Raw genomic sequence first — 26,782 nt, 5'->3', positions numbered from 1 at the left:
TACCTATTTTTCACAATTATATACAAAAGTGCAAACTCAAGAGAATCATTTTAAAATAAAATAACATATCATATTAAAGGGAGATTATCATTTTGGGAATATTATAAAAAATGAAATGTATAATATAAAATCATAAAAAGGTTAGGTTAGTTAATATCAAAAAATAAAATACATCATTTTATAATTAAAACGCCTCACTTCACATGAACGCATACAAATAGACGCGTATGTAGTATAATGTGTACAGACATTTATTTTATTAAAATGATGGTATACCTAGTCTGTTCAGTAGTGAAGGCATTATTTTTTTTACATGATAATAATATGTAAATGTAAATTGTGATCAATGTTTTTAAAATGTTTTTTAAATTATACTCAATTTTACACTTACATTTATCGAATATCAAATGAATAATTAAGTTATAAACTCCACAATATTACTTCGCTATAAATGTCATTATTAGTCGCTCCAAATTGACTTTTATTTTATTGGTTATATACTAATTAAAATAATGAATTGTATTATTGTCCCATGTTTAAGTAATATTGTAATAATAAATTAATTATCAGCATATCTTTATATGATGTACTCAAGACACTATCAAATAATTTTAATACTTAAGGTATAGATTTATAAGAATTATGTCGTAAAAAATGTATAATAAAAGTCAAAAGAGTTCCAAATAACAGAGTAATATTATTAATTATATAGTACAATTACAGTACCGTACCTATACATAATACTATAACCATATCCATAATGTAAACTTTGAACTAAATTAAATTTAAAATTCACTTATTTAATGAACTATAACTAAATTCTATAACGTAATTATTATTAACTTCTATTCATATTTAAAATAAATACTGCTCTCAAATCTTAATTCATTAGGGGAGGTACAATACAAATGTTCATAATAATTCTTTATAATGTTATTATTCATTAATTCTAAATATTTAATTGTCAATTATTTCCATATACTGTATAGGTTTTAAGATAATGTAATCCTACGGGAAATCGTAATCTTAAAAATTTAATTTATCCTCTATTTTTATGCTACAAACGTAAGATAATCGAATTTTGTATGATAATGAATACAATACAACCTAAATATACATGTAAAGCAAGATATAAATTGACCTTATTTTAGTGCAAAAATACAAAATACAATTAACATAATATATAACGCAATAGATAAAACATGTATTTTAAAATACGATATCGTAATAAATAATAACACTCTTTATCAGTACTAATAATCAATAACCACTGTATAAATGAATAATAAAATGGTAGGTACCTATATATCAAATAAGTAATAACATTACACGCACTAATTAGTTTATTATTCAGTTGTCTACTTGTCCAATTCACTTAATGTTGACTAAAGATTTAATTTAGTTTCGCTTAAAAAGATCGCTAAAATACAGAACTCAGAATCAATATTTTATTGCCTGTAATCGTTGTTATCCAAACAGATAAAACACAGTGACGATGTTTAAAGAAACAAATTAATAATATAGAGTAGATAGTAGATACACATAGTATACATTCATTAGGTAGTAATAGTGTTCTGTGTCAGCTAAGTGTAGCCAATCATACATTATTTATCTAAACATTTGTGACGTTTAATTTCTTTTAACGCCATACTTTTATATCCTTCGTACAGCTTATCCTGTAAAGTAACGGGCGTAGGTTTCATCATTGCCTCAGTGTAGTCCAATTTAAGGTGATTATTCAATTTGTACTCCCTTTTTTGTGCACAGTTTATTCATGCCAAATAGCCGCACGTACAGTCATCCATATAAGTGGACACAGTGATCAAATATTAAACATTTTTTCTCGTGAGTTAAAAATAAAATTAAACATCAAAAATGACTGTAGGGAAAACTGCGAAAATATCATCACCCTCTATGAGGAGACGGAAATCTGCTTTAGGCGAAGACGATGATTTGGAACGAGAAACAAAAGCATTAGCTTCATTTTATCCAAGTCCACCGCCCGTAGACTTTGTTCAAAGTACAGTAAGTCAATAATGAATGATTTTCAAGTTAAAAATAATAATGTAAAAGGCTAGAAAAAGGTCTAGAAAATTAAATATTATAAAAAAATAATAAATCTTATTTCTAATTACAGTATAAATTAAAAATACATGTAAAATTAATAATTATTTTACAGTCTCAAGTCTTAGGTGGGTACCTACATCAGTTAACACTATTATTAAAAAATCATATATTATGATGCTAGACATTAATTTATTGTGTTCAATATGTCAACATATATTAAATGTGTTTTTTAATTAAAAATATCTACAACATACTGTTGAATATTTGTAATTTATTGGTACTTAATATGCATAACAAGATTTGTTTTCTATGAAAAAAATAGTTAAAACAAATAACACATTGATCCATATTAAAAATACAAAAACTATTTAATGATTCATCGGAAACTACTTATAACTTAATACTAAGGAATTTCTTTGAAATTTTATTGGAATAAATAAAACTTTGTTAAATCAAAAATTATATCAAAGAAATTGATGTAAGCAGCGATGACTAAGGTAAATAAAAAATAATTTTTAGTACAGGACATACTATACAAACAAATAAAAAGTTAGATTTAGTTTTTGTTACAACTTGTATAGTTTTATATACACTGTAAAAATATTGTACTTTTACAACACGTCAACACAACAGCTACTTACATAGGTTACGCTAGGTAAGGGATTGGTGATTGGTGAAGTATTTTAATAATAATTTTCCGATACACCATATTTTTTTTAAATATGACCACTACTACCTAAAAAATACAACTTATTTATTAGGTATTAATTGTGTAATTACTAAGCTAATTCAAAATAAACATGTCAATATATATATATATATATATTTATTTATTTATTCATTTATTATGATATAACGGTATTTTTTCCACCTTGACCCAGATATTTTTATTCAGACCGTCTCCGTGTTTTATGCACTATGACAATCTAAAAAATCAGTTTTAATTAAAACGTATTATTATAGGTACTTAATTCATAAATACGTTTTATATCCTTCACTGGTCGCTACATTCCTCTGAAACGTCTTCAATATTAAAGAAAGCCTCTAACTAATGTCATAAAAATCAACATGGAATCCATTTAAAATTTAGATTAGTTTAATACTGATAATACTAACAATTACAATATGTCAATACATTGAACTAATTTTAGTATAACGAGTATTTAGCTGTAAATATTTTCAAATTGATTATTATATTAGTAAGATCTTGTAATTAATAATAAGATGTTTATAGTTGAAGAATCGATTTTAAATTAATGCAACAAAATTTAACTTAAACTTTTGTACTGATAATAAGTATATATAAGAAAATACGACATATAATGTATAATATGCGACGCCATATTATGAAATATGATTAAAGTGTTAAGGGGGCTTCAATTTATTTTTTGTAAGACTTTTTTCCTATGTGATCTCCCTTTGTAGCTATGACGATAATATAGAGAGATTAATAAATTCAATAATATTAAACGAGCATGGTTGTAAGTCATAAAAAAATTTAAATTGTAAGTACAGTGATTATTTTGATATTGAATACATATTATCTCGAAAAACATATATGATATCATTTTTTCGAATGAGCAGTTAATTAGTTATTAGTATAGTGCTCGGATTTTATTATTTTTATTTTTTAAGCATGAGATAGAAATCTAATTTGTATACATAAATTCGTTTCACGTCGTTCTAATTCCAAATAAACCAATTTATTTTTTTGCTTTTTATTGCTTTTTTTCAATTATTCCAGCAGTGAATTTTTATATGTTTATTACGCTATTGCAATAAAAAAAAATAATTAATAATAAATGTAAAAACCCAGAATGCGGATATTGGATTATTATTGTTTTCGTTATCGGCTTATTTATTAAATGTATTACCGACACATAGCATGCAGTGCCTTTACGGTCAGTATGCCTATAACATCGATATCGACAATTTCAAAATTAAAGATTTAGTGTTGTAATTTTAACCCTCTCGTATGAAGTATGCACCGATCACTTCAGTGGATGTAAAGAGTTCGTTTTCTACGTATAAAAATATTCTGTCTAACAATAGAGTCAACTTCATTACTTGTTGTTGTTTCGTATGGCGTATTAAAGTCCGGGGTAGGCCCGAAGGCCTAGTTCGGACGCCTATTTGGCAGAATTTCTAATGGGGCACCCGTAGGTTTCTGCCATGCCCCGGGGTGGGGGATGGCGGCACTTATTCTCCGAACACCGTGAGACTTGCCCGAAGAAAAATGCCACCTGGTGACCGCGGATCGAACCAGCGACCGGCTTAGTTCGCACGGCCACCTCGTCCCCACAACTTCATTACTGAAAATCTAAGAAAATACATGGTAGTTAATTCTTTTTTTAATTTAAATTAATATTACAAATTTTTTTATTCGTTTTTTTTAACTAGTTCGTGTTAATTTTTGGTCACGCTTTTTTTTTGCTTTATATTTATTAAATTTTTATTGAATATGATTTATTCAATATAGTAATAAATAGTTTGGGGCTACATTGTCTACAAAACTTTAAAATAATCATGCGATTATACCCAAAAAAAATCACTAAAATATACCACGAATTAAAACACAATTTGGCAACAGGTAAAATAATTTCTTGGGTTGATCATTTTCATAATCCACCACTGAGCACAAGGTTATCTTAATAAACTGTTGATCAATGATTTATTATTCTGCTTATTAACTATAAATATGTATAACTAATTCTACTTATTTTAAATTCGATTTTTAAACATTTAAATTCCCAAAAAGGTATTCCATTTTGGAATATTAAATTAAAAATTAACGTTATAATTTTCAAAAAATAAAAAAGAACTTTAAAAAATAATAAGAATTTTGTTTTACAATTACTTCAAATTATGAATATATATATGTATTTATATAATTTATAAAAATGTTAACAGTTAAAAGAATCGCTTAGTATTATAGTCAAATAATCATATAAAATAATATTATTATAGTCAAAAATTATTATCATTCACAGCGTTGTACTTACTGGTATCTAAGTAAATATTGTGTAAATAATCTAAGAGGGCAAGATTAATTGATAGCGCTAGCGCTGATAGTTTTTCCACTAGGTATATACTTCTACCAGTCACAATATGACGTAAGTACTTGGAAAATTGAATGCTCAGAGTCTTTGTTCTTCAACAAAATCCCAGTTAAGATAGGTTATAGCAGCTTATAAAGAAAATGTAATATCTATTATTAAATATGGAATTAAACACGCTAGAATCTGACATCTTCATATAATTAAATGTAATAATATCCTATTTTTAAATTCAACTATAATAATTGATCATTTTTTACACTGAAAAAAATAGTAGCAACTAATGACTAAACAAAATTTTGGATTATTTGGATTATATAATAAAATAATAAAAATAAACGCTTACATATTTTGAAGCTTTGAATTGTATTAGGTCTTTAAGTTATAGATAAAAATATACATCTCCTTCATAGTTTATACTTGTTACCTACTTAATATCTATGTTTTTACTTCATAAACATTAATTAACATTATAAAAAATTCAAAAATTTTAATTTAATACAACAAATATAATCTATTACAGACAGCAATTAGAATTTTATATAATAAAAGTAAAATGTCTTACATATTATTTAGACAAAATAATAATAATAAGTTTAGTTAGAACGGATCAAAAATATGAAAATTCTTTCTTAATAATTTAGAAAACATATCAAGACACCAGTAAACTAAGAATTTACGCAACATCAATTTTCAATAAAATTGAGTTTATTTTTATGTAACTTATTCAGAGTAGAATAATTTTAGACTTGAAATTTACTAGATTTTATAGACAATTTGATACAATTTTCTAATTATTTTGACTGTTTTTGAGCTTTTAAAGACATTAGAAATTACTTTACTTCTTTTCAGAGTTCTCCATAAGTAATGCTTTTTTATATTGACATTAAGTTATAAACAATATTTTTGACAAAAAATAGTTCAGCTCACTGAATATATGAAATACAGAATAAACGTGATCGTTGTAACGTAAAAAAAAAAATAATATATAAATAAAAATAGATATTGATCTTCTTCACCCGTCTCTATTCCTGAGAATCATGTTTTTGTAGATTATGAATTATCATAGAATTGAAATTAACCATAAATATTAGTCATTACCTACAATATATTTTAAGGTACACTCATCAAAACCTTAAATTTAGAAGAGTTAATTATTTAGATTTTTTTTTTTTTTGTTTTAGTAATTTCTTGCTTTTAATGATTGTAATATAAAACACTTATTATTCTTTAGGATTAGATAAGAGTATTATTAAATATACAATTTATAATTAATTTATATTGACATGTCAAGTGTCAACAAAATTATTGAAGTTATAATAAAATGTTTCACAATAATATAAAATGATTTAATCTGCCTTATACCTACTTATTTTTTTATTAAAACTATGAGGGTGGACTCATTAGTCTCTCAAGAATTCCATTGTTTGTATACACTTCTTTATTTCTTTATTATACAATTATTGTTGATTCACATTTTAAATTGTATAAGTAATATCTACATATTATGATTTTTATCATATCATATATTTTATATTTAATGTTTTTACTAGACAGTGGACACATATTTTACTAAATGTTATATAATTAATAATTTTTAAACACTATACAAACATGTAACTTATATACAAGTAACAATTATATTCATGTACATACAATAACTCTTGGGCCTCCACAATAAAATACTCAGTGAGGCCCAGTATTCGTATCTTGAGAAATATTATATAATATTTTATATATATTCATAGCTCCTAAGCAGGGTCACGGGCCGGATCTATCATATTTTTTACCTAGGGCAAAATATAAAATTAGCGCCCTCTTATTATGCTACTGTTATTTGGTGATTTGACCATCTACCGATCTATAATTCCGAAGCAAGTGCCTAGTTTGCACCCCTAGATCAGGCCCCGCTCATAAGTCATGTCAATGCATAATAATTGTTTATATTTAATATAGCAAGTTCTTAATCCTTAACATTTATGGGTTCATGAAATTCATAAAGCATTTAAATCTATCATTTAAAATAACAAATTAAATAGAAAATGGAAATAAAAATTATTATTAATCATTTAGAATATTTTAACAGGGTTCGGTCAGTTTTTAATGTATGTAGTATGTTTGTTTTAAAGGGTTCGGTATTTATAAGCTAATTTTAATAAATTTATTCATTTTTCAGAATTACTATAATTTATTTACTAGTATAGCTATATTAGATAACTATTCTTATAACTGAATACTTATATAATATAATTGATACTATGTTTAGGAGCTAGATCTAACACAGGTGACCAAATAGGAAAATTCGTTACTATACAATAGTTTTAATACATTTTATGTATTTAATGATTGATAAAGCATAATTTTTTGTAGGTATACAATGTACTTAAGCAAATTAAAGTATAAATTGTATACATGTAATAAAATTAATAACTAATTTAATTTATTTAAGTACTTGGTAATTAAGTAGTATTAAGTAGGTATTTATTAATATGATAAATATAGATTTGAATTGATTATAATCTATTATATAAAATCAAAATAATTACTTTTATATTTAATATATAAGTTGCCTTTATATTCGGTCAGGGTAAATATTAATATTGTACCTACCTACACATGTTTTTAATAGTTTTTAACTTTAATGTACCAAATATTATTATTTACTAATTTAATGCCAAATAAATACTGTACAATATATTAATTATTTTAATTATGTACCTACTAAAAAGGTATTTAAATTAATTCATTTTAAATTAATCTTGATGTACCAAACAAATTTAATACAAAGTCTATAGGAAACCTCAATTTAAATATATTATAATGCAACGGTGTAATGGTATGCCGCGCCGTAGAATTGTATACGACCTATGATCTATCGTACCTATATGGTGTACAAATATATTTGAAAACTCTGTGATGGAGGCGATACAAACAATTATTATGATTATGACAATATTCGATTGAGAGATTTATGATGTCTGGTAAAATTCATTTTCGTATTAGTATATTCACCATAAACAATTTTTTTTTTGGTTTTATTATTTTTTATAATAAATCATATATTAACTTAGAGAAAGGCGCACTGAGAAAACATTACTTCCAAAAAGGCGTCGCAAGCCAAAAATGTTTGGGAACTACTGATATATTCATTTTTATGACAAAAAAATATAACTTAAATTCAGACTCATCACCTAAACTTTACTAGTTAATCTATATTATATATAGGTACCTAGTTAGTAACTATTTAATTCAAAAATCATAGACCTTAGATAAAATACAGAACAAAACCAAACACTTGCAAAACATTAAAGCCACACATATTATAATCAATTATAAGAATGTACAAGTATGTGTGTTATTTTTTAATGTAAAATATTTTATTTATTTTTAATTTAAATTGAAAAAATATAATATAAATATTTTTAATCTAAGTATACTAATCATAATTTTAATATATTATAAACGTGTGGTTTCCATCAATCGTACTTTTTGGAGTCGAAATCATAAGTTTTTGGCTACAATTGAATTCAAAATATTCTTTAATCCAAATAACATTTAGAAAAGAAATGTGTATAATATACAAAAAAAGTTTTATTTGATAAACGTATTACGAATAAAAGAATTATTAATCCAACTTAACACAATTTATTAATATATCATATTATTATATAACTAATTACATCATTATTATTAGTTATGTACTTATGTGTAAACATAACTTTCAAATTACCGTATTAATATCACGTTATACCACTCTAACTGTAAGAGAAGATAAATTAAAAGCTATTTTATTACCTATAGGAGTAACATTTAACATCCAAAAATATATGTATATAACACCTACATTATCATATTATATTATAGTATGTCCCATAATTAGAAAGTCAAGGTTTTGAGACGAATAATAAATTAATATCATTATTATATTTTAACAAAATTTGATAGTTGAAATACTTGTAACAAACCGTAATTTAGTAGATAGTTATTATTAAAATACATAAAAAATATGATCTAAATATGAGTATTTTTAAAACTACTCTAAATCAATAATTAGATATATATATACCTATTTTAAAAACAAATACAATAATATTCATCTATTTACTCTCAATGTTCTAATGAACATCGGCTTTAGTATTATTTCAATTCTATATAAGTAATTATAAAGTAATGATTACTGCTACTCAATACGTTTTTTCGAGTTTAAGATAACATTATCATTTAAAAATAAATAATTTCACTTATGTTATAATACATATATTATACAGAGTATAATGCAAACCGTTGACAATATTGTAAATATATTATGTTTACAAATATAAATAATAATACATCTTCGTGATACACCATGTATACCTACACTAAAACGCATGACTAATGTCTTTAAGTAGGTGCTTCTTATACATTATATACAAAGAGAAACATTCTATTAGATATTTTATAGTTAATAATTCAAACATTTTATTATGGAAATATTTCACACAGATAATAAATAAATTATTGTATTATACATGATTTAAAATTTTTAATATTTTACCGTAACAAAAATATCATACAAACAATAAACCATAAATTTAAATGGTCAACTAATAACGAATATTCAGTAAGTGATATTTCTATTAGCAATAAATAGTTTTTTATACTCCGTTAAAATAAAGAATATGATAAAAATATTCAAACAAAACGTTTATAACAGATTGCAATTGAACTGAAATGGAGTATTGCAATTTTTTTTTCGAAATACTAATTTTTATACATCATTAAATATTATTATCAAATATTATTTAATTTTTGTTTTAACTTCTTATCGACTTTTAATAGTTACAGTGCAATTGTATATGCATAATTTAAAACAACACCTTCATAATAGGAAGCATAAAGTTATTATCTATTACATATTGTAATAAAATAACGATAAGAAGTGCACAGTCCATACTCCATACCTATGTGTATATATTTTTACTGTTTAACTCGCCATTGCCTGTTTGATACTAGAATTGATAAAAACAGTTTTCAGTTCACATCTTATACGACACGAATTTAAGTCCCGAGTTTTCATTTAATAATGTTTTCCCCTATCCGGCAACTCATAGTCACATGACCCAATGAACTTCGATAACTTGTACTGAAAAATAGCACATACAGAGGTAGATGATATTGTGAATTGAATTAACTTTTAATTTAATGTCCTCGTTGATTTGATAAGTTTATTGGTTTAAAAAAAAAAATTGTTTTTTTTTTTACATTATTGTTATGGCACAGATGTATGGACAATACACAAAAGAATTGGGTGATTATGTCAAAGGAAGGCAGCAGAATATACCAGCGCCCGCCATACACGGAAGTACTAACGAAGAATTCAGCAAGTATGGCGGGAAAATCAGTTCAACTTTGGAAGTCGTATGGCGCCATTCGTTCGCAAAGCTCAGCGAAGATTGGGTATTTCTCACGTTGTTGGGTCTCGTCATGGCCGTATTAAGTTTTGCCATGGATTATGGTATAGACTTCACCAACGAAGGTCAGTTACTACTATACGACTATATACAAAACGTTAAATTAAGTAGCCGTCGGTGGTAGGTATATATTTGTATGTATACGTCACAATTAAACAAAGGATTAAATAGAATTTTATAATCTATGAAAAATATTATGTGTTTGTATTACATTTGAAAACGATATGGCATATTACATAATAATATTAACTGTTTATAACGGACCGAATAGCGTATAGCTTTTTTCTTCGAGTTATCGATAACTGCTATAAGTACTTTTATACATTTTTTCTGTTATATTGATTTACAGATCCGTAAAATAAATCAATTCACGTGTTTTTTTTATTCATTTCTTTGTTTAAACTTTAAAGAATTGAGTTAGGAAATGGAAATTGCTGTTTTTTAAGTACTAAAACTATAACTAATATGTACAGTGGAGCCCCGATAACTCAAACCTCTATAAGTCGAATTTTCGATAACTCGAAGGAATGTCTCGATCCCTGCCTTACAATATATTATATTTTATACATTTTCTGAAAGTTGAATTTCTGATAACTCGAATCTTTTTTTGCCCCCAACCGATTCGAGTTATCGAAGTTCCACTCTAGTATACAAAAACGTATTTTGCACATTTTCTTCGAACAGTGCAATTTAAGCATATTTTTCTTATTTTACCGATTTATAGTTTCTTAGTCGATCTGTTGAACGTGATTTATGATATCTACTGATAAGCATTTGTGCATTTTTTAAACGTTAATTACTTAAATAAATTTAATCTACTATCCAAAGATAAATAATATTTTTAATTGTCTTCGCACAATAGTTTTCGATAAATAAAAAACAACAAATAGGTATCACATAAATAATAATAAAAAAAAAAGTTATAGACTTTTTTTAAATCCAGTCAAAGTTATATTTATAATAGGTATAGGTTATTATCTAATTTCAAATTAACGTAATACAAAACATCGTTATAAAAATATTCTTTTATTGAAAAAGAAATAATAATATATTAACATTATGTTATTATTTGGTTATTAAATTAATAAATTATATTTATATTTAGCAAAAAATACATTGCATAGCTATATTTCTATTATGGTTAATAAGAAGTACCCAATAATAATAATAACTCGGTTAGACATAATCATAACATCTGTATTTTATCAAGTACCTTCGTATTTGTATCAGCTTAAAAATCTCATTTTGATAATTTAAAAAAACAGTAAAAAATGATACACAATACACATAAATTATAATTATTAACATATTAATATTACCATTATAAAATACTAAGATGTGTTAGCATGGGCGTAGCGAATTTGCACCTCAAATTGAATTAAAACAATTTTTTTATATAATTATTATTGGCATTTTTATAATCTTGTTTTAATTTGCCCCCCCCCCTGAGTGAAATCTTAGCTATGCCCATGTGTGTTGCGTGTTGGTACCTTTATTTAGTATAATAGTATGTTGTTTTTCATTTTAATCATTGTTACAATATGTAATTAGTTTTAATTATTCAAAATTGCTGATTAAGTAAAATGTAATAATTACAATTAATATAGTAATTATTAAATAGTATAAAATATAATAGACTATTTTCTAAAGTATTTAAAAAACCAATTACCAACATATAAAACATATTATAACATTTCCCAAAATATATATTATTTAGTATTTACTTAGGTTATTGGACTAAAAATATAGTAATAAATTAATGAATATTGAAGATTAATATACGCTAATAAATACATTTTTAATCTTAAGTAAACGAGTAATATTCAGTCGACACGATGATAATTATATTAACTTTTATGTTGATGTATTTATTTTTCTAATCATCAAGTTAATTTTAATTTTAGTTCGAAATATAGGACTCGTTGTTATTTTATGTTTACTTATTAGTAATATAGTAATAAATAAATAATACTAATAAAATATTAATTAATTAAACATTTTGTGGTCAGGAAGAATATGGCTATTCAAAGATATGACATTCAACCAGTATTTGCAGTATATTGCTTGGGTACTTTTACCAGTCAGTTTGATAACATTTGCAGCAGGATTTGTACACTTAGTTGCACCCCAATCTATTGGTATGCAATTATAAATTTGTAAGCTATACGCATATAACATTTTAAAATGGTCAATATTTTGTTTTATTTAGGCTCAGGAATACCAGAAATGAAAACAATATTAAGGGGCGTCGCTTTAAAAGAATTCCTCACATTAAGAACGTTGATCGCAAAGGTTGTCGGCGTTACAGCAACCCTAGGTTCTGGTCTACCTCTCGGCAAAGAGGTTTGTATTCTTAAATATATTTTTTACATAATTTCCAGCTCAAATAAAAAAAAAAATATCGTTAAATTTTTTTTAGGTTTTTTACTTTTTTGAATAAAAATATATTTTTAATTTCATCTTCTGAAGCAAAATATTTTTTGTGGTAGTTTGATATACATACAAATCAAAATTCGAACTAGTAGCTTATATAAGTTATATGGGTATTTAACGTTTCAGCGAGCGGGTAGTATAACTAACATTTTCTAGGGTGTTTCCGTGCCACTTCACTCCGCTCTACTATAAGCTTTAAATACTTTTAGCCACTGGAAATTATCTAAAAAAATATTTTATAAATCGTTGATATTGTTATTTTGAAATAATAAATGTTGTTTAATAAAATAACCACTCTACACGTGGCAAACGTAGAACTAAATGCCGTGTGACATTTCAATAATACATCATAATTTGGTCGGAATTAAAAAGTGTCGAATGTGTATAATTTATACATGATTTAATAATTATACATAGGGCGTAACAATTAATATTACGATATCTATAATAAAAATTTCTGAACGCGCAACTGGGATATAGTACCATACTACCATGTTGGTTAACTATTTTATTTTATACGCAACAAATTTCAGGGTCCGTTCGTGCACATTGCCAGTATAACGGCCACGCTTTTGACGAAAGTAATCACTTCGTTCAAAGGAATCTACGAGAACGAATCGCGAAACACTGAAATGCTGGCTGCAGCGTGTGCGGTCGGAGTTGCGAGCTGCTTCGGAGCTCCTATAGGCGGTGTGCTCTTCAGCATCGAAGTAACAACCGTGTACTTCGCAGTGAGAAACTACTGGAGAGGTTTCTTTTCGGCAGTCTGTAGCGCGACAGTGTTCCGATTGCTGGCCGTATGGTTCAACAAAGCCGGTGCGTATATTATATATCTTTAGCTCTCCCGCCACAAGGGTAATTTTTATTACTATTATTATTATTATTTATCATAATAAATTACATAATATATACAATACGATATTATTTACAAGATTATCTATCTCTTTAAACTACTATAGCTTGTGTCGAGATAGAGAATAATACATTTAAAAGATTTTGACAAAAAATGTGTGATTTATTTAATTTATATAATAAAGAAAAAATTAAACAATGAAGTTAATTAGAAAATTTGAACGGAAAATTTAACGTATACAACTTTATAGAATAAATACAATTTCATTTACACTAAAAATAAGAACTTAAAATATAATATGGACGCATGTAAACCAGTAACATTAATTTTATTATGCTATTAGGGAAAACAGCCAGTGGTATATAATTTTTTAGAATTAACTTTAGTACAGTAAACGTTCTGCATTCCCTTTTACTATAGTGACATTTTTCATTTAAACCTTTGATGACATGCTTATTTATCATGTGAAATAATCTATTTTTAAACCTGTTTAGAAACTGTAAAAGCTTTTTTCCCGACCCATTTCACTATGGAATATCCATTTGATCCTCAAGAATTGACAGTTTTTGCTTTACTTGGGTAAGTGTCCCTATTCAAATCTGCATGGCGTTACGGTGTTATTACGTTTATGCGTAAGGTTTACCTTATACGTCTCATATTATATATAATATGCGTATATTAAATACAACAACATTATATCGCGTTTTAGGGTAGTCTGTGGAATTATCGGAGCCGGTTACGTTTGGGCGCACAGGCAATACGTATTGTTTATGAGACAAAGTAAAAGAATGAACTCTTTCCTACAAAGAAGTAAGTGAGTATCATCATACGACCGTATTTTAATATTTAATACTTCACGTGCAAAAGAGAAAAATTTTTTTTAAATGTGCTCGTTTACACATTATTATGTTATAGCCGTTTTTTATATCCGAGCCTTATAACGTTTCTCACGTTACAATCACATTCCCTCTGGGCACCGGTAAATATATTGCTGGCGAACTGAACGTACACGACCAAGTAAGAGCGAATAATAATAATAATAATAATGTAACCACTACACTAACCGTTGCAAGACTGTTTTGCAGACTGTAACATAATGTATTATGCAAATTATAACTTAATTTTTTTTTTTAGTTAACTGGGCTGTTTAGTAATTTCACGTGGACGAAGACTGAGTTCACCATCGAGGAGGCAGAAATGATGAATCATTGGCGAACAGAAAACACCAACGTTTTCATTTGTTTATCGGCTTACATAGCTTATAATGTAATGAAACATATATTATTTTAACTTACCGATAATAATTTTTCTCCTGTTACTCAAGCAAGTTATTTGTTTTCAGTTTGTATTCTCTATAATAGCATCCACCATTCCAATACCATCCGGTAGTTTCATTCCAGTGTTCAAAACTGGGGCCGCGTTCGGTCGAATAGTCGGCGAACTCATGCACTTGTGGTTCCCGTACGGTGTTAGACACGGAAAATTCATCACGCCTATAATACCGGGTAAAAATTAATAGAACAATTTGAAAATTATATAAATAGACAGTTTCCAATAATATGTCAGTAATAATATTTCATATTTAGGAGGTTATGCCGTGGTGGGAGCAGCAGCTTTTGCCGGGGCCGTTACACATTCCATTTCAGTGTCTGTAATCGCTTTCGAAATGACGGGACAGATCACACACATTGTACCTGTCATGGTATATTTTATCTTTAAAAATTGTATTGATTAATTAATTATTACTATTACCAGTATTCAACTGATTAAACTTCATGATTAATTTATTAGATCGCCGTGTTAATATCAAACGCTGTAGCAGTATTACTACAGCCTTCGTTATACGACAGTATTATACTAATAAAGAATCTACCTTACTTGCCGGATCTTCTCCCGTCCATATCTGGTACAATTGTTATTTTTTAGTTTATCTCGTACATAATTGAAACTGTTTACTTAATATAATCTTTAACTTGTGTTTATAGGTATTTACAGTGTGTACGTAGAAGATTTCATGGTCAGAGATGTCAAGTACATTTGGTATAATATGAGCTACAGAGACTTGAAAAAAGTGCTGAGAGAAAACAAGGTTCTTAGAGTGTTCCCGTTAGTCGACAAACCAGGTAAAATCAAACACTGGCTATAAATGGTCGCAATACCCTAATCAAATAAAAGTAGTAACTGTTATTAACTGTTATATCTTATTTCAGACTCAATGATTTTATTGGGATCAGTGCCTCGGATTGAATTAATAAAACTAATCGATAGACAAGTGGGTAAAGAAAGGCGAATGCAGGTAGTTGCTAAATGGCAGAAAGAAGCACAGGAGAGACTTGATGAGGTAGAAAGAAGAAGAAGGGAAAACAAAGAAAGGAGACCTTCCAGATTTGAAGTCACGCCGGCACCAGATACTCTACAGAGGAAATATTCAATTAGTTCTCAATCGCTTTCTACAAATCCCGTAATTAAGGTATGTAATAACTTTTAAAAAGCACATGCTTAAATATTTTTTGCATTAAACGTACCTAAACAAGTCGAAACTAAAATTACGTAAACATATAACCACACCACACAAAGACAAATAAAATAATTATTACCAACCTTATTCTAATAATATATTATTGTGTATAAATATTAAGTCTAAATCTGATTTACAAATAAATAATGGTTGATTTCGCTATCAAAATAAATACGATCTCATGAGTCATGAGAATAATCATTTTAACGATTCGGCCATGGCATCGACACACCCTGTTATACACTATGTACGATTTAATTTTAGGTACAATGCAGTTCTTCAATGAAAGGACATCCGAAAAAATCTATTTTAAAAAAGACCAATTCGTTCACTCTACATAACCTGACACCAATGATGACTCCATCAGCTACACCGTATTCGACGATAACTGGAGCCGAGAGTCGGTAATTAATAATAATGATTATACACAACGACTGTACATCAAAACGACTTATCGTACACGCAAACATGATATTATACGCATTTCCATTTTGGACATTGTAAATATCTACATACAGTATAATATTATATTGTTGCTTACGAATTCATTTATTTATTAACATTTTAATTTATCTGTATAATATTTCAATTGTTTATACTTGTCATATAGCATACGACTAGCGTTCGAAGCTATATTTCACAAATCTGCTACACTACGAGATGCAAATCCAGAGCAGCAGAGCTTGACAGATATTACAGATAAGGATCGGTGTTCGTCGCAGATTATACAAGTGTCCAAAAAAGTTCAATTGGTACGAAATATTATAATACATACTTAATTGAAATCTTTATTTTTGTCTTTGAGATATTTTAATGTATTTCATGCAATGTTTTTTTTTTGTTTATTTTCTCGCAGCCCAAGGAAAGAGTCATAGACATGTCACCGGAAGAGCAAAGTGAATGGGAACAAACAGAAATGGACAAGATTTTAGACTTTGGTTCCTGTCACATTGATCCGGCACCGTTTCAGCTAGTCGAGAGGACGTCTTTACTTAAGGTCCATTCGGTGTTCTCGTTGGTCGGTGTCAATCACGCTTACGTTACTGCCATTGGTCGCCTGGTCGGCGTCGTCGGACTAAAAGAAGTAAGTACACAAAACATTTTTTTACACTAATTAAGAACATAAAAATTAAATTATAATTACTGTAATATAGCTGAGAAAAGCCATAGAAGACACCAACTCGGGAACTAAACTCGGACACCACAAGACATCTGGTTTCCGAAGCGCTGCGATGGAATCGCTGTTAAGTAATAGACGAATGGATGACGACTATGACGTGTAAAATATATAAATTTACATTTTGTAAAAGTAATTCAATACTGACCTTTTTTAAGAAAACATAACTATCTTTTGATTATCACACACCGATAAGACTATAAACATAGGAATCGTTAAAAAAAATCTATAAACATATAAAAAATTTTATGCGGTTTACTTGACATCGATCATCAACTTTTTCAAATTTTTGAATTACCAGTATATCTTACCTTCCTTTTAAATTTTAAATTAAAATGAAAAAAATGATACGATTAATGGCTTTATGGAAAAAATTTAAAATACTGGAATAATCTATTTCAAGTTAACCTCTTAAAAAATTTAAATTTCTTATCATAACTTTTCAGTTACGTTGAATAAAAGGTAAGTATGTACATGAATTTTAACGAAAAATAATATCACTCGTCGCGTAAACAGATTAGTGACGTCATGTTCGTGTACACCTAAAACCATTTTTAGACTATAACAACATATGTTACAGACTAATAATCACTTACTATATATGTATGTATACGTTTAGACACTTAAAAATTTTCTAAATCGAACCTTAGAAAAACGGTTGGTATTGAATCTCCTTATATAAAATATTATGTAAAGCATCATAACTACTCATTAAATTTAAAAGTTAAGACTGTCTTACTGGCAACTTGATATGTTTTTGCTAAATGTTATAAATGAAATGTTATGAGTACCTATTGTTGTATAATAAATACTTAAAATATAAGTAATTTATTGTTACTTTGTAAAATTATAAAAATAAAATAGTTATTATAGTTATAAAATATTTAACACACTGTATAAATATCCATTTGTATAAGTCTTTGTACTTACAGTTAATTTAATTTATTTTATGATGTTATATTAATTCTCCGTTTAAGGAAGCGTAACTGCAACATGCTTAATTCATATGCCTGGCTCGAACGTAATATAACAACAATAGTCATTTCGTATTTCCATGATTACAATTTACAACTCTACAGGTTCACTAAGCAAATGGTTTTATTATACGTTTTATAAATAACGACGATATTTCCTGTACATTAGCCAAGGTATACATAAGTGAAAATATTATTTGTTTCTGTGTTATATACGCTAGGTGTATTATACTATTCTTATTATTATTTAAATTAGGCCATAGTATCACGGCGCCTAAGATAGGCAATATGTCTACTTTATTGTGATATATCCATTTTTATGTAAAAACATGATATTATTGTTTATTAATTTATTATTATATATGTTATATTATTATTAATATTATGAACTACGCTTAAACCTACCAACTTATGTTGCACAGGATTCGAGTGGCATGTTAATAAAATAATCAAAACTATATTTTAATTAGGTACATTACACCCATAACATATTGATATAGCTCAGGTTTAGTGGTTTAATCATAATATTACCACAGATAATATATATAATCTGTGATATTACTATTATACATACCTCTAATTTCAGAAATTTCACCATTGCATAATAAAATAAGAATAACCATAGTAGTTTTAGTTCAATTTTTTGCTTAAATTCTCAATACTTTTCGCTGTTTTTAAAGATCATCATTTTTTCATGACGACATAAATTAACCAAGACGTCTGAATCAATGATATTAGGTATAAATGTATAATATTTATACTTACTGGTTACTTTTAACAATTTTGATTTAAATCCCACTTAAATACTTAATTAAAACTAAACTTTCCTTTTAAAACTTATTAATTGTTCTTATATTTTAAAAACGCAAATATATAATATACACTATGTACTATAATATTGCTCGAACTAAATAACAATTATTGTCGGTTACAAATTTAGTTAGTCCGTTTATATATTTATCCAACGTAAAATTATTTACTAAAATACAATTACTTTTATTGTAAATTTATGCTACACTGTTAATGGTAATCCATAATATAGTATTTTTAGCAAAGTATTAATCAATATTTTCTATACATGATATAATTTTTAAAAATATTTTGACTTTTTGTAATATTTAGTCATTATAAAGTTTTTTTAATATATTATTCCAGAATATTGTATACGAATAAAAAAAGTAAAACTTTATGCAAATGTTGTATTATACACTATTAGTTATTACTCGGATTTTAAAGTATATATGCTTATTTTTTTAATACATCACTATATCAGATAGAAATCTAAATTTCCGATTGAAAATAATCCAATTTATTTTTGCTTTTTTTTTACTTTTTCAGTAATTTCAGTTGTAAAATTTTCTGGCTATTATTGCTACTATAGAAATAATAAAAAATTGAATCAATAAGAATTAAAAAAGGTAAAAACCCAAAAGCAGAATATAATATGTTAATATCGGATTATTGTTTTCATTAACGGCTTGTTTATTAAATGATTAAATTTATAGATTGTCGATCTACACATAGCCTGCAGTGCCTATACAGTCAGTATGCTTTTAACATCGATATCGACCGTTCCAAATTTTAAGATTTAGTATTGTAGTTTGAAATCTCTTGTATGAAGTATGCACCAATTAATACAGTGGATGTAGGAAGGTTCGTTTCTATGCTAAACGTTAAATACTCTGTCGGACAAGTCAGTTTCACTGCTGCAAAACCAGAGAAATACACGGTAATTAATTCTTTTTTTTTTTTTAATCTAAATTAATTTTTCAATTTTTTTATTTATTTCTATAATAGTTTGTGTTGATAGACAACTCCTACTTGGAATGAATCATTAAATTCAACACATACATTAATTAAACCTGTTTCTCAACCTTTTTAGCACCAATAGCACCACAGACCCCCTTTGATAATATATATAGGTCACAGACCACTTCACTTTTAAGAAAACTAAAAAAAACTTCTTTTTTACACTCATTAACAATATCACAAATTACACAAAATCAAAGAATGTGTATTTTTGTTACACATCATTATTTTTCTTAAAAATCTATGGGGGACTGCAGACCACCAGTCGGCAAATACTACATTAAATAGACCTACAGACACCAACACACAACAGAGCAACTTCTCTATTTCTCATTTTTAATAATGACTATTTAGTTTAAGCTCAAAATATAAAAATAAAGCCTTTATAGTTTATAGGAATAACTGTAAAAATGGTTTTAAATAAATCAGATAAATAAAAACTAAAATATGTCTGTTATCAAATTAACATTTATTTTGAAAATTGGTCAAGTAAAACTACTTATTTGCTTTTCAACTTGTTCTTAGTTGAACTCTTTTGTGATCGTAAAACCTTAACGACAATTTTCTGTTCTTCAACCAAAAACGCTCTGAGGATCCTGAAAAATAAATAATGCTACATTAAAAATACTGTTAAATTATTAGTGTGATTAATAAGTGTATGAACCTATGGAAACTATACTTATTGCAAATTGTTTACAAAATAAATAACTAATAAGTATTTTTTAAAAGTAAATTGTCAACTCTATGTTTAAATGCAAACTTAAAATAAATAAAAGTGAATACTCTTTAGCATTGCACATCACAATAAGTTTAGTCATATAAATCCTATAACATGAAAATAAACCTAAGAAAAAACATAAACGTATCATAAAATAGGTTTTTTTACAACTTTTAATCTCAGAATAAATGTATTAAAAATAAAATATAGAATTTTTAATTTTTATAAGATTTTAGCTCTTACATAATATTAATGTAATAAGTTAATAGAGTTATTTCAACCAAACACAATATAAATTCTATTTGTCAATAATCAAAAGAAGAAAAGGGCTAACTTTTTATTCCTAAATTAATAACTTTGTACAGGCATAACACTAAATAAACACTAAACTGTTTTGTAAAATTTTAAAATTAGAAATATAAATAATTAGTGTTAATTGAATTATCCTATTTAATGATAATGTAGTACTAATATTACATTTACTTTTTTTTACATACTAATACTACTAATAAAAAGATAAAATAGTACTCCTCAGATTGTGACTCACAAAAAATTTAAACACTTTTAAGCTTAATATGAAATATACCTAACAAGTAATTATATTAATATATAAGAAATTATACAAAGAGCACAAAAAATTGATATTCAAGTATGCATTTTGTAATTAAATATTATATACATAATGAATTAAAGAGCTAAGACATGGTGATCAAGCCAATCGCTTTGCCCTAATAAATGTTAATACCAGAAGGGGAGCTTTCTCATCAAATTATTACAGATAACTCTAGTTATAGATCTTTTTTAAGTATGAAATACACAAAAAATAATTAGAAATGCTGGCTAGTTTCAATACAAAATTTATGAACTGTATAGTACTATAAAAATAATACAATTCATGTCAATTTACATTTTAATATCTAATATAGACATAGAACATATTTATGAAATATAGTTTAACTAATGAAATTAATTATGAAAAATACATTCGACTATATTACAACATAACAATTTAACAAATGAAATAACTAAATGTACAGCAACATGTAGCCTTAGATTAAAACTTATTAGTTCTAAGAGTGTTCAATGCTGTAATTACTTTAGGGAGTTTGTATCGATTAAATCACTAATACTTTCATGATGCAACCTTCTTTACTCCCTTAAGAGGTGTTACTGACATTATGTCAGTATACACCATCACGTTTTTTCTCTTTAGCATATGCACAACATAGACAAACCATAATCATAAATAACAAATTTATGTGAGTGAATTGTATCTACATCGCATAAAGATAATTGAAAGAAAACAAATATTGCTCTGACTTCTTACTGATATAAATAAAACCAATATTCTAAGTACTATAATAGTTAATGTAAATATAATAAAAAAATACTATTTAACTATATTTATAACAAATATCTTAATAGAAAAAGAAATTCATAACTAGGAACGAGAAGTTAAAAGAGGAAAAACTAGTCTTGTTAACCAAGAGCCATCTTCGATACCTTAACATGTGAAATGAAGCCAGTCACCAAAAAGTAGCACGCCATTTAGAAGGTAAAAAAGACCTTTGATTTATTAATTAAATTAAATTATAACTGTGCAAAATCATAACTCTATAGACAATTATAAAACTCATTAATTATTAAGATAAATTAATTAAATTTCACTTCACTACTTAAACCACTTTGGATGGATACACTCACAATTTAAAATTGTATATATAATCATAATTTAATATAATAAACGATGAATAGTAAAAAAAATGTAGAAGTAACATACTGAATGATGCTTTACTATGATTTTTATTTTAACATTAAAATAGATGGCAAGACATATTTAAACAAAATAACATAAATAAATCTTTTATATGTATATATTATAAATTTATATTTTTCTAATAAGTTTCGATTGTATGTTAAGCCAAGCACCTACGTATAAATTAAGATCATAATAAATTAATAATTTAATAATTCAGATACTTAATAACAGAAAATATAATAATTTTCCTAACCTATGTATTAATCTACAAAATGATGCAGTACCTTATGCAAAAATATCTACTATCCAAATTTATGACCAAAATTTGTATTCAAATCCATCAACAACAACAACGATAGTGTTTAAAAAATAATCAAAGTGCGGGCATTATACTTACTTTTCGCGGACACAGCTATGACATAAAACTCCACCGTATGCTCGTTTTACTGTCTTCTTGCGTTTGCACATACGACTCTTCTCAATAGCCCTAGCAGGTTTGATACCGTGTAACTTGATTTTACAGTTACCGCACTTGGGTACACGCTTTGGTTTCTTCAAGTATTGATAGACTAATCGTCCACCGGGAGTGCGTACCCTGAAATATGCATGAAATTAAATATGATATACACGACAAAAAAGAAAAAACGAAACATAGTAAAACGAATTGTTCTCGAACCGAACGATATTAAAGTACTCACATACGCCTCCTGTTGCTTTTGGTGTTGTACGAAAGCCGCCTCCTAAATACTACACTTTGACCCATGGTTGGTCCTGAAAGAAATAACAAAACGAACGTGAGAATTGGAATTCAAAATGTACGACAACAAGAATTAGGCGTTCAAAATTATTTAGATTGAATCGGATGAAAAAAAATATTACATACCTTTTTGTGCCAGTGACGGGGAAAAAGTAATGAAAAGACCTACACACGATTACCAGTGTGTGATCCGGCAGTCAACAAAACATGAACCAAATAACCAATAATGATAACGTGAGCATGGAAGAAACCAAAATGCCATGGAAGAAAAACCCGCGAAATATGCAACTTCTAAGGCGGCTTTAAATTTCCCTTTTTTTTTACAAACCACTATCGAACAATGAAAAATAATGTACACATTCTAACACAATTACAATTACGCAGTTGAGTGTCACAGACAGACACTGACAGGACAGGTGAATAAGTGAGTTGACAAAATTTGTTGTCAAATCAATATCTAACATAAGAATGTTTTACATAATAATTTGTTAATTATTATTTTTACTTACACAATATACCACATTTATTGAGTTTGTCTACCAGGTCTCTTTTTAACCTTGTATCCATATTCTTTAGTGACATACTGACATACCTAACAAATACGTTCACTTAATTACATAAACATTAATCAAAATTGTGATTTTTATCGTTACTAAGATAACGTATATGAACAATGAAATCATTATAAATAAAATTTTATCTTGCATCATCATGAGATGTAACCTTGATATTTTTCAATTGAAAAAACAAATTTTTTTGAACACTTGTACTTTCAATTTTTTTTGTATAACGAGAATAATTGAGGAGACAATTCCAATTTCCGTCTATACATCAATTAATAAAATTTGAATAGATATGTAAAATTATAATTGGTCAATTACATAACATTTGAGTAGAAATCCATAATTATAATTGATCAATTACAATAATGTTTACATAAATGCAGTAGTTGAATTTAAACTAATCAAGAATATTATAGTTTCATGTTTGATAGACATTAAATACAAAATAGATTAATTAACTTGTTTGAATTAATTTACTTATATAATTTATATTTAAATAATCATTTTTTTATTATTTAATCTGCTTCTATTAAATACTGTCATTTTAAGATAAATAATAACTTATCAATAATCTTAAAAATTAAAGATGTGTTCAATATAATTACAGTCATAAGAAAAAAAAATACTTTTGCTAGTCTATCAAGTTTTATTTTAAAACTATATGTATTATGTATTTATGTATATAATACATATGAGTGGTTTAATAAACAAATACACAATTAATATTACTAATATATAATAAAGAATTTATTTTAAATAATTATAAGTATATACAGGATGAGTGGCCAAATGTTTGTAATGCTAATCATTTCTGAAATGACAAAATAATTTAAAATATTTTTACACACAGGATTAGCACACCAAAACATTTAGATATAAATATCTTATAAACAAGTCATAATAAGCTTAATAAAAATAATAAGAAATCAAACAAAGGTTAATATTTTAGCAAAATTAAATTTACATAGTATCTAACAATACATTAACATCTCATACTTTTTATCGCAATATAAAATAAATTTATACCACCATGTATGAGGGGCTTATATTATGAACATAATAATAGTATTATTATTTTTTTTTTGTTTTTGGTATAATATATTGACCAATTTTTAATACATTTTATTTCTTTTTTTAGGTCATTATGTATTCAAGGAGTGCATTTTGAAATGAACAATGAAAAAACAACCAATTGACATTTCCAAAGTGAATTATACTTGTCCATAAACGTTTTCATCACTATATGCGATGTACAAGAAATAATCTTCTTCGCGGTGATCCTGTAAAACAATAAAAAAAAAGGTTCAAAATATGAATAAAAGGTATTTAAGTATTGACCTTGGGAACACTTACATTGTATAATGATCCCATTGTGGCACTGGTTGGTGGAATGACGTTGTTGACGAAAAAGAATAGGGCGTCTTCTGGACGTAAGTGAACTCGCTTTCTGATGAGGAAGTAGAACTGTCCGACCGTTAGATCGGAGGGTACCAGGTACTTTTTCTTATCGAGCTCACCGATACGCGATTTTGGGGCCTTTTCGACGATCACCTGTAAAATTAAATTAAAACGTAATTACAAATAAGACGACAATGATCAACAACAAACAAAAACAACAACAACAACGATGACGGCGGCGGCGGTGGCGGAGTAAAAATCAAATCAGAGAAACCTGACATTGACCTTTGCCTCGATAAAAATAAACGAGTCACGTCGTGGACAATGGCCAACGTTACTATGGGGAAAGTAGGAAAACGAAAAGGGAAAAACGTTTGGGACGTATCATGAATTCCGAACAGCCGTCATCGTCATCGGAACTCCGTCTCACCGGGACTCTGTCGGGATACTTCTTCCTGATTTTCTCGCCCTCAGTCTTCCTTTTCTCGAAAACGTTGTCTTCTTTGTACTGGAACTTCATGGTGTAAATGTGTAGCGCGGAACTTAACAAAACGAAAGTCGACGATAGACGACCCGACAAACGGAAACGGTCTGTATCGACTGACGGAGGAACAAGGCAACGAACAGCAGCGGATCAAACGCAATAAACGAGCTTACAATAACAGCAGTATGACTAGTATGAGTAGTAACAAATAACAATGACAATATACGTCGTTAGCCGTGGAGCGGCGGAGTACGGGGTTTGTTGTTTTCGTTGGACACGGCCGTGCGGGGCGCGGGCGTCAGCTGACCGACCAACCGTACCAACCGTACGACCCACTCACTGGACACCCGCGGACGGCCGCGATGGCCGGGTGGACGGACGTCGGTCGGCTGATGGACGACGTGCAGAAGGCCGCCAGCCGCCGCCAATGACGTTGCAGGACCGCGGCCCTTTCGGCCGAATCCCGTTGGAATTTCGAGCGCCACGATTGCCGGACCTGAGTGTATCGACTCAGCTGATCGCGGCGGAAACTGCGACGATAATATTATAAGAGTACAATAAGACCCGTTGGGCATTGGCCATTGCTTACTGCGCAGCAGTGTAGCTTCATCGCTGATGGTCTCCTTTGTTCCCGTTGCCGGACTGCACAGAGTACAGCTGACGTCCGTGTTGGCGTAGGTCCTTGTCTCGTAATCGCGCGATCCAAAAAAACATTACTGTGTGCCATTGTTTTTTTCCTGAAAACGGCCGGGCCAAGTCGGTC

The 26,782-nt window shown here is 27.6% G+C and overlaps 3 protein-coding genes and 1 long non-coding RNA gene across 4 annotated transcripts; 2 read left to right on the top strand and 2 right to left on the bottom strand.

Annotated features, from left to right (window-relative positions):
* The first annotated feature begins 1,565 nt into the window (after nt 1–1,565).
* Nucleotides 1,566–18,380, top strand: LOC114118905 (chloride channel protein 2). Its single transcript, XM_050203437.1, is given in 19 exon segments — nt 1,566–2,025; nt 10,386–10,641; nt 12,586–12,714; nt 12,786–12,919; nt 13,543–13,825; nt 14,357–14,441; nt 14,572–14,676; nt 14,778–14,812; nt 14,815–14,879; nt 14,997–15,128; nt 15,205–15,367; nt 15,449–15,564; nt 15,654–15,768; nt 15,848–15,985; nt 16,073–16,332; nt 16,645–16,784; nt 16,991–17,132; nt 17,237–17,464; nt 17,535–18,380. Coding segments are annotated over 19 exon segments (2,805 nt in total). The 5' UTR covers nt 1,566–1,875; the 3' UTR covers nt 17,664–18,380.
* A 1,444-nt stretch (nt 18,381–19,824) lies between these two features.
* LOC126551219 (uncharacterized) lies at nt 19,825–22,581 on the top strand. The gene is made up of 3 exons (XR_007605083.1): nt 19,825–20,072; nt 20,132–20,260; nt 22,484–22,581. It is a non-coding gene; the product is annotated as an uncharacterized LOC126551219 (long non-coding RNA).
* LOC114118927 (60S ribosomal protein L34) lies at nt 20,791–23,861 on the bottom strand. The gene is made up of 4 exons (XM_027980360.2): nt 23,701–23,861; nt 23,516–23,588; nt 23,215–23,412; nt 20,791–20,936 (listed from the first exon to the last, which is right to left on the bottom strand). Exons 2-4 carry the CDS (start codon nt 23,578–23,580, stop codon nt 20,840–20,842), a joined length of 360 nt encoding a protein of 119 aa, XP_027836161.1. The 5' UTR covers nt 23,581–23,588; nt 23,701–23,861; the 3' UTR covers nt 20,791–20,839.
* A 999-nt stretch (nt 23,862–24,860) lies between these two features.
* Nucleotides 24,861–26,234, bottom strand: LOC114133115 (gamma-aminobutyric acid receptor-associated protein). The gene is made up of 3 exons (XM_027998737.2): nt 25,966–26,234; nt 25,491–25,688; nt 24,861–25,417 (listed from the first exon to the last, which is right to left on the bottom strand). The coding sequence occupies exons 1-3, from the start codon at nt 26,053–26,055 to the stop codon at nt 25,349–25,351; spliced, it is 357 nt and encodes a 118-aa protein (XP_027854538.1). The 5' UTR covers nt 26,056–26,234; the 3' UTR covers nt 24,861–25,348.
* Between the last annotated feature and the right edge of the window lie 548 nt (nt 26,235–26,782).

The sequence above is a fragment of the Aphis gossypii genome, chromosome 3 (assembly GCF_020184175.1).
Source record: "Aphis gossypii isolate Hap1 chromosome 3, ASM2018417v2, whole genome shotgun sequence".
Taxonomy (NCBI): domain Eukaryota; kingdom Metazoa; phylum Arthropoda; class Insecta; order Hemiptera; family Aphididae; genus Aphis; species Aphis gossypii.
This window is presented reverse-complemented; position numbering and strand designations above follow the sequence as displayed.

Coding starts and splice junctions, on each gene's coding strand:
- LOC114118927 (XM_027980360.2), bottom strand. CDS start 23,580: ATGGGTCAAAGTGTAGTATTTAGGAGGCGGCTTTCGTACAACACCAAA. Junction 23,413..23,515: donor AAAAGCAACAGGAGGCGTAT/GTGAGTACTTTA, acceptor TGCATATTTCAG/GGTACGCACTCCCGGTGGAC. Junction 20,937..23,214: donor CATAGCTGTGTCCGCGAAAA/GTAAGTATAATG, acceptor TTTATTTTTCAG/GATCCTCAGAGCGTTTTTGG.
- LOC114133115 (XM_027998737.2), bottom strand. CDS start 26,055: ATGAAGTTCCAGTACAAAGAAGACAACGTTTTCGAGAAAAGGAAGACT. Junction 25,689..25,965: donor AGTATCCCGACAGAGTCCCG/GTGAGACGGAGT, acceptor TTAATTTTACAG/GTGATCGTCGAAAAGGCCCC. Junction 25,418..25,490: donor CAATGGGATCATTATACAAT/GTAAGTGTTCCC, acceptor ATTGTTTTACAG/GATCACCGCGAAGAAGATTA.